Source organism: Hylobates moloch, unplaced genomic scaffold, assembly GCF_009828535.3.
Source record: "Hylobates moloch isolate HMO894 unplaced genomic scaffold, HMol_V3 SCAFFOLD_11, whole genome shotgun sequence".
In the NCBI taxonomy this organism is placed as follows: domain Eukaryota; kingdom Metazoa; phylum Chordata; class Mammalia; order Primates; family Hylobatidae; genus Hylobates; species Hylobates moloch.
The window spans coordinates 96,956,805-96,968,093 of record NW_026652286.1 but is presented as its reverse complement, the minus strand read 5'-3'; the positions used below and the strand labels follow the sequence as shown (position 1 = coordinate 96,968,093).

At 37.5% G+C, this 11,289-nt stretch overlaps 1 protein-coding gene across 1 annotated transcript; it reads right to left on the bottom strand.

The window, feature by feature from the left end:
* Positions 1–5,733: 5,733 nt before the first annotated feature.
* LOC116476225 (putative olfactory receptor 8G3) lies at positions 5,734–9,859 on the bottom strand. The gene is made up of 3 exons (XM_032761568.2): positions 9,696–9,859; positions 6,897–6,985; positions 5,734–6,821 (listed from the first exon to the last, which is right to left on the bottom strand). Exon 3 carries the CDS (start codon positions 6,802–6,804, stop codon positions 5,866–5,868), a length of 939 nt encoding a protein of 312 aa, XP_032617459.1. The 5' UTR covers positions 6,805–6,821; positions 6,897–6,985; positions 9,696–9,859; the 3' UTR covers positions 5,734–5,865.
* Between the last annotated feature and the right edge of the window lie 1,430 nt (positions 9,860–11,289).

Genomic DNA, 11,289 nt, shown 5'->3' with positions numbered 1-11,289 from the left:
ACCCCATCACTACTAAAAATACAAAACAGTAGCTGAGTGTGGTGGTGCATGCCTGTAATCTCAGTTGCTGAGGAGGCTGAGGCAAGAGAATTGCTCGAACCCGGGAGGTGGAGATTGCAGTGAGCCGAGATCGCATCACTGCACTCCAGCCTGAGAGACAGAGCGAGACTCCGTCTCAAAAATAATAATTAAAAAAAAAGAATGAAGTATGAATATCTATACTACCTCTTGCAATTCTCCAGACCTAGTTCACATTTGGTTCCTTTCCGTTTCTGGAATATGTCATATTCTCTTAGCTATCTGAACTTTTATTTGTGCTTCCTTTCAGATGAAATAGTCTTACTAAATCCTATCCCTCAATTGCCTGGTGAAATTGTATTTCTTCCAAGTCTCATTTAAAAATTACACCATCAGGAAGACATCTGCAACTCATTGGAGTAGATTGACCTTCTGAATACAAGCTTTGAAAGCAACCTATTACTTCTAACACAGTGCAATTGTACACTGTGAGCTAAACTCTAAGACAGATGTAAGACTAACTTAAATTTCTCCTCTTCTTTAACCCAAGTAACTAGCGTCTGACACATCAAAGGTGCTTAAAAATATTTTATGAGTGAATGAAAGAATGAATGAATGTTTCTAGAGGGATCTTTGAATTTTGACAATAATTACTTCAGGCCTAATAGTTTTAAATCACAAGTGTGAGATGACTGCAGTCACCTTACCTCTGCTTGAGAACTGCAATGCCAAATTTTACCTGCAACTTACTCTATTTGTCCTGGAAAAGAATGGCACTAATGCTGGTGTTGGGTGTTTCTACTATCTTTTGTGCTGAGAAACAGGGCAGGGCACATCCCTCAGTCTGGTCTCAGAAGCTGGTCTACATCACAAAGCAGCATCCACAATTGTAACCTTTCATTTTTTTCTGCAGCACCATAGAAGCAAATATCCTTGCCTTTGACAGTCCCCTGAGCAGTTCTGATGGCTGGGCTATAAAGCTATCTCCTTGGTTTAAATACATCAGGTACCGAATAACATGGAACAAATACTCCACAAAGATTTCCATTTCTCAGGGAAACTAGCTCTTGAGGAAAAAAGCAATTACAGTTGACTCTCTAGTGGCCTTTTTTTTTTTTTCCTCAAGTGAGATTATCTGCCAATCCTAAACTTCTCAATTAGCGATAAAGTTTTGTGTGCAGGGATTACCTGGGCATTTTGTTAACATCTAGACACTGATCCAGCAGGTCTGAGTGGGGTTTGAGATTCTTCATTTCTTATAGCCAGTGCTATTGGTTCACAGCCTACACTATGATTAGCAGGTTTCAGGGCACCAGGCATATCCTGACAAGTTATCTTACTGCTAATAGGCCTAGATAATACTAAATAACCAATTAAGCCACTTATTTCCTTGTGCAAAAATATGTTTAATTTATGTATAAATAGGTAATATACTTGATTCAAAAGTAAAATCTATATATACTTGGATTTTAAGAGTTATGGGGTAAGAATTCATAATATTGATATAGTACTTAACTTTTTAAAGAGTCCTTAATAATATTTTTCCTACGTTAATTTGAATATTTAAATATTTTATTTTTAGATTCCTATGTTCCATGTTCCTTCTTATTTCTTATATTTTCCTGTTTTTCTCCAACATAGGAATAATTGGATGCAGTCTTAGCAGAATAAATCAAGGTAAATTTGGACACTCATATCAAAGTAGAGATAAATACGTTAGGTTCAATTCTACTTAAAGAAGTCGATGATTGGGCTACATTCATCTTTCTCAATTATTACTGCATATTTAAAGTGAAGGGATTTTTAAAATACAATATTAGATGTCCTCCCCATGTCACTTAAATCAAAATCTTGGGATCTGAAGTCAGATATTGGTATTTCTTAAAAGCTTATCACACCGGGGATCCTCTTCAAATGCAGATTCTGATTTGGTAAGTTTGATACATAGCTTCAGATTTGCACTTTTAAGCATCTGTCAAGTTTTGCCAATGCTGCTGGTGTATGGACCACTCTAAGAATTGAGGTGTTCTATGATATCTCGTATTAACTCCTTCCCACTGAAATTTTTTCAGAGTGCAGCAAGTTCCTTCATGCCGTGTATCAGAGAGCTTCCATTTAGCTTGAGAATTACAATGCCTGCAGGATTCTGAGATGTCTATGACAAATTATGATGTATTTGAATCACCACTTCACAGGAGAGCTGACTATGACTGACTAATTACATCAACATGATAAATAAAAGGAGTGAGAAATACTTGAAGCTTGGTTGAGATGATAAACGGGAATGCTATCAATAGGCCTTTTCATAACTAATTATACAATAATGAGAATCACTCAGAGACTGATTTAAACATGGTATTGGAATAAAACATTCAAATAGACCTGAAACAAATTTATACACCTTTAGTGAACTCATTTTCTACAAAGGTGACAAGAAGATAACATTGGAACTAAAGGACAGTCTTTTCAATAAATGGTTCTGGGAAAACTGGATATCCATATGTGGAAGAATGAAACTTGATCCCTATCTCTTGCCATATACAAAAATCAAATTAAAATGGATTAAATGCTTAAATCTAAGACCTAAAACTAGGAAGCTACTACAAGAATACGTTGGAGAAACTCTCCAGGACATTGGAGTGGGCAAAGATTTGAGTAATGTCCCACAAGCACAGGCAACCAAAGCAAAAACGGACAAATGGAATCACATCAAGTTAAAAAGCTTATTCATAGCAAAAGACAGTCAACAAAGTGAACAGAAAACCCACAGAATGGGGAAAATATTTGCAAGCTACTCATCTGATAGTGGATCAATAACTGGAGTGTGTGTATAAGAAGCTCAAACAACGCTACAGGAAAAAAATCTCATAATCCAATTTAAAATGGGCAAAAGATTTGAATACACATTTCTCACAAGAAGACATACAAATGGCAAACAGGCATATGAAAAGATGCTCAACATCACTGATCATCAGAGAAACACCCATCAAAACTATAATGAGATACCATCTCACCCCAGTTAAAATGGCTTTTGTCCAAAAGATCGGCTTAAATGCTGATGAGGATGTAGAGAAAACGATAGCCTCGTACACTGTTGGTGGGAATGTAAATTAGTACAATCGTTAGACAGGATAGTTTGGAGGTTCCTCAAAACACTGAAAATAGAGCTACCTTACAATCCAGCAATCCCACTCGTAGGTATATACCCCAAAGAAAGGAAATCAGTATATTGAAGAGACATCTGCACTTCTATGTTTACTGCAGCACTATTCACAATAGCCAAGATTTGGAAGCAACCTAAGTGTCCATTAGAAGACAAATGGATAAAAAAAATGTGGTACATATACACAATGAAGTACTATTCAACCATAAAAAAGAATAAGATTTTATCATTTGCAACAACATGGATGAAACTGGAGGTCACTACGTTAAGTGAAATAAGCCAGGCATAGACAGAGAAAAGTCACATGTTCTCACTTACACATGGGAGCTAAAAGTTAAAACAATGAAATTCATGGAGATAGAGAGTAGAAGAATGGTTACCAGAGGCTGTGAAGAGTAGTAGGGGGGGTGGGGGGCACGGGGTCGGGAAAGTGGGGAGGGTTAGTGGGTACAAAAAAATAGAAAGTATAGAAAAGACCTGGTATTTGCTAGCACAACAGGGTGACTATAGTCAAAAATAATTTAATTGTATATTTAAAAATAACTAAAAGGGTATAATTGGATTATAACACAAAGGATAAATGCTTGAGGTGATAGATAATCCATTTACTCTGATGTGATTATTATGTATTGCATGCCTGTTTCAAAATATCTCAAGCAACCCGTAAATATATACACCTATTATGTATCCACAAAAATTAGAACTTCAAATTAAAAAAAAAACGAGTGATCTCTTACAGTGATCCAGGGTGGTTCATGAACTACTTCTGCTTAGTCTTCTATCTTTATGCCTTGATTATAGTACCCTGAATATGACATGCTTTTTCCCTCTTCCTTGATAGAGCTACTGCCTTTTAAGTAGTCTATATTTTGTGTATGAGCTCAAGCCATATTGATTCAAGTGTCTACCCAACAGTGCTTTTTTGTTTGTCCTTTTTTGGCTTATTGGTATACACGACAGTCTGCTGGACAGAGTGCTAGACTGGGAATCATGCCTAAGACAAGAGTTATAATTGTAGCCATTTTCCCTTACTTTACATAAATGATGAAAATTAAGTGAAGTAATAAATGCAATGGGTCCTTAAGAGCAAATCTCTGACTGCATTGAATGAATGGATAATGGAGTGTAAAAATGATAAAGACATATTGTACTAGTTGTTCCTATATTAGGAAACTATAGTGAACACTGAAATTTGTTATATTAGTTGAATAACATGGGACAGCATCAAAAAATATTGATCTGACAATAGCAAGTAGGTAATTTAAATTGGGGAGAATCACAGGCAATTGAGTCATTAGAATATCATGGATATTCACAGTTACAGGATGTTAAGTGCCCAGAAGCAGAAAAGTAATAACATGAAGGCAGAGATTTTTTTAAAGAAAAATTGGCATAAAATGGAAACTGTTTATACATTATGATACCAAAGAGTGTGAACTACATGGAAGCAATGCAACTTAGCAGAATTTTCAGCTGCCCCAATGATCTGCCTCATAAACAGCCACAGTGTTATTGGTATGAAGATAAGACAATGTGTGTGATGCTTTTTGATAAACTGTTGATATCAAGTATAATAATATAAGTATCTATAATGCATCTCTTTAATAAGACTAGAATAATTTTCTGGTTTTGCTCTGTTTTTCATTGATCATTACAAATTTGAAAGATTTTGGTTATGTTCATTATAATAAATGAAATAAAAGTGAAACTGTCATGAAGCTATCTAGAGGACAGTGACACAGTCACGTAGGGAACATGTCATAGGGAACAGGGGAAGCTTGATTTGCAGACAGAAATTCTCTAGAGTCCTTAGACCTACTCACAATTACCTGGACCAAGTATCACTTTGAATAATGTCAGAAGTTCTTGAGCCAACCTTTCCAGTCTCAATATCATATTATGGTGGGAACCCCGAGCAGTCACTCAAACAAATGTTTAATTTTTTCATCTTTAAAAGCACAATGATACTAAGGCTTTCCCTGAAGTAATACTGTAAATGTTAAATAGGGTGACCCATTTAAAGTGCTGGGTGCTTGACATTTCATAAACTTTCAATAATATATGTTATTACTATCATTCTCATTACCATCATCATTATCATTGTTGTCGTTGTTGAGGTTGTTGTCTATATTATAATTAAAAGATAAAACTAAGGGCCGAGAGTAGTGGCTCAAACCAGTAATCCCAACACTTTGGGAGGCCAAGGCAGGCAGATCATTGAATACCAGGAGTTCGAGACCAGCCTAGCCAATATGGTGAAACCCCTTCTCTACTAAAAATTTAAAAATTAGCCAGGCATGGTGGCACACGCCTGTAATCTCAGCTACTCAGTAGGCTGAGGCAAAAGAATTTCTTGAACTTGGGAAGCAAAGGCTGCATTGAGCCAAGATTGAACCACTGCACTCCAGCCTGGGCAACAGAGCTAGACTCCATCTCAATAAAAATAATAATAAATAAAACTAGGGATACTTTAAACCTCAAAAGTCTTTTGATTTTATTCTTAGCATTTCTCTACATATACTCATTGGAATATACTTCAATGGAAGTAGACTGGAGGAATATTTTGGAGATGTGTTACATAAAAGAGCATCACTGAATTTTCATAAATCTCAACAATATATCTAATAAGTTATATATCTAATCAAACCAAAGACCTATCTTGATATGACAACATGACATTGATTCTATTCATAACATGCTGTCTGATGCAGAATTTTCTTCATGGCAACTTTGACATCTTTATTCTTCAGGCTGTAGATCAGGGGGTTCAGCATGGGCACAACAGTAGTATAAAACACAGAGGACACTTTCCCCTGGTCCATGGAGCTGACAGATGATGGCTGCAGGTACATGAATGCTGCAGATCCAAAGAAGACAGCAACAGCCGAGATGTGGGAGCTGCAAGTGCTGAAGGCTTTGGACCTGCCTTCAGTGGAGTGAATGCGGAGGATGCTGGCAATGATAAAGATGTAAGAAGCAAGGATGGTTAAGGCAGGCATCAGGATGTTAAATGCACTCAAGACAAGAACCAATAATTCATTGATGTAGGTGCTGGAGCAGGAGAGCTCCAAGAGAGGGAAGAGATCACAAAAATAATGGTTAATCACATTACTCTTGCACAAAAAGAGTCTCAACATAAAGCTGGTACGAATTGTAGATGCAAGGATGCCTAAAATGTAAACTCCCACTGTGAGCCAGAAGCAGAGGTGATAGGACATGATGACATTGTACAGCAAGGGGCTGCAGATGGCCACGTAGCGGTCACACGCCATTACAGCCAACATGTGACACTCTGCAATAGCAAAAATACTGAAGAAATAGAGCTGAGTCATGCATTCAGGGTAGGAGATGATGTTCTTCTCTGTCACAAAGTTCACCAGCATTTTGGGGGTAATGACAGTGGAATGGCAGAGATCAATGAAGGACAGACTGCTGAGGAAACAGTACATGGGAGTGTGCAGGTGAGAACTGAGCCCAATCAGTGTGATCATGCCCAGGTTGCCCACCACTGTGACCACATAGATTCCTAAGAACAGGAGGAAGAGGGGCAGCTGGAGCTCTGGCTGTTCTGAGAGCCCAGCCAGAATGAACTCAGTCACTGAGGAATGGTTTCCAGGGTCCATGATCTTGTCAACAGTTTCTAAGTTTTAAAAAGAGAAACTGAATGTGTTTGTGTGAGAGAGAAATTATTTGTAAATCATTACATATTCTATGCCTTATCAGAGGAGAAACAGAATGCAGTGGTCTCCTGAGCCTCTCTTGCTACTGTGTAATAGACAATAGTCTGGTCGACCAGAGGAGGAGCTGCAGACATCAAAAACATTAAAATTTTGTTCATAACCTTTTAAGAGAAAACACCAATTTTTGACCTCAATAAGAAAGCAAGCTACTAATGTTATTTCAGAGGATTCTTTTCTTTCCTACCGTATTCTCTAGGATATAAATATGTCATGCACATCAAATAGCACAGCGATCAGATTTTCATTTTACTCAGATTAGGAAAGAGAACCAAATGCTCCTTACAATTTATCAATATAGAAGTCCTGGTCAGGTGCAGTGGCTCATGCCTGTAATCGTAGCACTTTGGGAGGCTGAGGTGGGAGGATCACTTGTTTGAGACAAGCCTGGGCAACAAAGCAAGACCTCATTATCTATCTATCTATCTATCTGTTTGTCTGTCTGTCTATCTATCTATCTATCTATCTATCTATCTATCTATCTATCTATCATCTATCTATCTAAAATAGAAGGCATGAGTTTATAAAATTAGTTATATTAGTGTGAGTTACCTTTCTTATGAGAATTTCAACTAAAAATAGCTGAAGAACTGGGTAATGACCTGTCTCATTCTGCCTGAAACTTCAGCTCTTTATTTCTCAACTTTCTTCACCCACACCTGCTATTCTGCAAGGCAAAAACATAACTGCATGGCTGATAGCATCCTTAGATCTCAGGAGCTTTTCCAACAGTGAGGGAATTGCCTCTCTTGTTCTAATTTGAATAATTCCAAGGGAGTAATATAATGGTCTCAGTGCAGGTCACCTATTATCCCATTCTGGCCAGGAGAGCAGAAAACTATGATTGATCTACATTAACTGTACTTCATGGCTGAATTGGAAAAGATCAGAAAAGTGCTCATATTCTCCAAAACTGAGAAGGCTTTTTGAAAACAAACACTAGATATCTTCTATACTGATCACTTTTTATAATCATATATTTTGCCTGTGCTCATTATAAAATTTAAAGATAATGGCTATGTGGATTAGTAGAGCACATGCAAAATACAATTCACAATCTTAGTCTAAATACAAAAATAGTCAACAGTGTGATGTGGATTTTCAAAAAAGGCTAATACATATTTACCTTTGCAAAGAAAATTAGTAAATTCTAGATGAAAGAAATTTATGGTTTTATGTAACACTCCAGCCATAGTTGGATTAGTGTTTTCAGTTTAGGGTTTAATATTTTATGTGGAATATAGAAAAACTGGACAATATCAGAAACATGATCTAAAAATATTGTCATTTGAATAATGATTGACATAACTGAGGTTTTAGCTAGCACAATATAAATATATGTAGCACATGGCATTTATATCCAAATGTTCAAAATATCTAAGCGGTATGGGGCTCACTGTATATGTCTCTAAGAGAGAAAAAATAAAAACTAAGTGCTTCAAATGATGGAGAGAAATATTTGGTTTCACAACAAAAAAAGAACATTCCAAAAGTCAGACACACCTTAATTTACTTATAGCCAGAAATGTCAGAGTGCAGCCTGTATAACCATTTAGTAGACATTATTCAAGGTTACAGCGTGAGGTGGGTGCTTGAATTCAATCACCTTTAACATATATTCTGGTTCCAATATTTCATGATTTGAAATTCTAATGGGCTATAATATTAGATTAGGCAGTCTGGGTTAAAATGTCATCTCAACCCCATACATGCTGTGTGATCTTGAGAAGATTACATCTCATCTCCAGGCCTCTAAAAGATAGAAATGTTAATATCATTCTCATGTAAAAATCAAATCACGCATAGTTCCCGTCTGTTGGTAAGAACTTAATAAATGTCAGTGTTATTTTAATTGTAATCTATTGAGCCTTCTCTGAAATATCTTTTATTTGCTCAAATTTTTATTCCAATAATGATGGCTGAAGGTTTTTTTCCTCCCTCAGCATATCTTGTTTTTGCTCCTTCCTACATGAATACACATATTAACACAGAGATTCAGAATTATTTTTTACTGAACAGTAACCTCTTTAAATTGTCACTATTTTTGATTTCCTCATAGGAAGCTCAAATCAATATCTCTTATTCAAAGATTGTTATCATCTGGCAACCAAAATAAAAGTTTTCTTCTTTTATGTCCCAACAAGTATTATACGATTTGGCTATTACATGATTTGGCCATTCGGTACTCTCTCAGTTTTAACTCATGACGCTCCTTTAATTTTTTTCTTCGTCTATCACCTCTATCCTATGACATCCTATTTAATAGTTAAGGCTCTTTAGTTAAGGGCTTTAATAGTGTAAACTCTATTTAATAAGGCCATTTTCTATGTCCATCCATGTATTTCTTATGTTTACATGTAATACTAATTTCATTCTATGTTATTATTATTTATTTATTTGCTTTTCTTCTGTACTAGACTATAAATTCAATATAGTGCTTGGCATAGTGCCTTGCATATAGCAACTCAATAAATATATGTTCAATAAAATTGCTCAAAGAAGCTTAGAGATAAGTAAACATGGATTCAAAATAACTGAATAAAAACCCTCATACTGCCTGAGTTTAAATGAGTAAACACAGAAGTGTTTGCCACAAGTGTATACTGCAGAGAACAAGTAGATGACAAGGGAACTACTGCTCATCATGGCATGTGAATGTGAGAATAAGGACTGGCAGAGACAGATGAATAGCTGTGTGCATCTCTCTTTGCACTGCAAAAGAAGCTAGAACAGGAGACTCCAAGATTTTAAAGTCAAAGACTGGGATTCAGACATACCCCTCCTTTCTGCCAGAGTTCAATGTTGTACATTTTTCTTCTCCATTGCTCTGGAGGGAAAAATGAATCTGATGATATGAGGAGGTCATAGCCCAAAAGTCTCCTTGGCAATTATTTTGAATCATTCATCCTGATCTCTGGCAAAGCTGATGCTTAAAGCCATCTGGCAGTCTGCAAAGGGTGGCTGATGTGAGGATTTTACACGCTGGGTAAGAATAAGAGTCTGATTGGGAACAAACGATGATAATGATCTCCCTCTAGATTCTATTCCCACAAATGTCAACTCTTGGGAAAAGAAACAATTAGAATTTCCCTTTCCCCCTGTTGGTTTTCAAGTGTTTCCCTATTGCCATATGTTGTGATTCATTGTCCTTGTAACATTACAGATTGGAAATGAGGATGTGAGAGACTTTGCTGGAGCTCTAGTGAGTTTCATCTCTTCAGTGAGACAATGAAAAATGCAAAACTTCAGCCAACTTTTAAAACATACACTAAAGGAATTGTCTAAAGTGATTTGTCACAAGGGGAAAATACAAAATCAGAAATAACAACAAATGTTTCTAAAATTTGAAAGTTTTCATTTTCATTTACCTCTACTAATGATATTTTGATGTCATGATGTAGTCGTAAAACAGTAATGTTTGAAATGTTTTAACTTGGGAGCTGCTTCCTTTCAGATCAATGAAGAAGAAAATACTTTCATTCAGGCCCCAAGTTAAAATATGATAGATATTGCCAAGACCCTGAGGAGTTCCTAGTAAGCCTGACAAGGAGAGTTGATGACTTTTTTCTTCAAAAAATAAGAATGATATTGAGGAACAATAAAGACATATGTGTTACAGAAAATTTTTTTGTACTTATATAAAACTAAATTATTTTAGAAGTAAAATTATATTTCATGTTTTGTTAAATGTTATATTGATGTGGGCCGGGCGCGGTGGCTCACGCTTGTAATCCCAGCACTTTGGGATGCTGAGGCGGGCGGATCACGAGGTCAGGAGATCGAGACCACGGTGAAACCCTGTCTCTACTAAAAATACAAAAAAATTAGCCGGGCGTGGTGGCGGACGCCTGTAGTCCCAGCTACTCGGGAGGCTGAGGCAGGAGAATGGCGTGAACCCGGGAGGTGGAGCTTGCAGTGAGCCGAGATCGCGCCACTGCACTCCAGCCTGGGCGACAGGGTGAGACTATGTCTCAAAAAAAAAAAAAAAAATGTTATATTGATGTGAAAAAGTAGGCCATCCAGAACCTTTGCTACCATGGTGCCAGCTGCAGTGGGGAGGCCAGCGGTTGTGGCAGGAGAGGCTGCAGGCACAGCAGTAATGGTGGTGGGACCCCTGTCCCCCACGTCTCCAAGGCAGGCAACTGAGTTGCCCCCACCTTCGCGTGACCAGGTAAGACCCGCCCCTAGGCCTAGAGACTCTTCTGCTCCTGACCCTGGCCCCGTGTCAGCACTCTTGCCTGCCACTGCTGTGGGGAGGGGCTGGGGAGGAGGCAGACAGTCTCTGGACCCCGCCCCTGAGCTGCCCACCCCAGGGTCTCCTGTCTGCTGAGAACTGAGGAGACGATAGGACGACCAGCTGCAGGGAGAAAC

Bases quoted from the DNA above. Each gene is read 5' to 3' on its own strand.
- LOC116476225 (XM_032761568.2), bottom strand. From the start codon at position 6,804: ATGGACCCTGGAAACCATTCCTCAGTGACTGAGTTCATTCTGGCTGGG.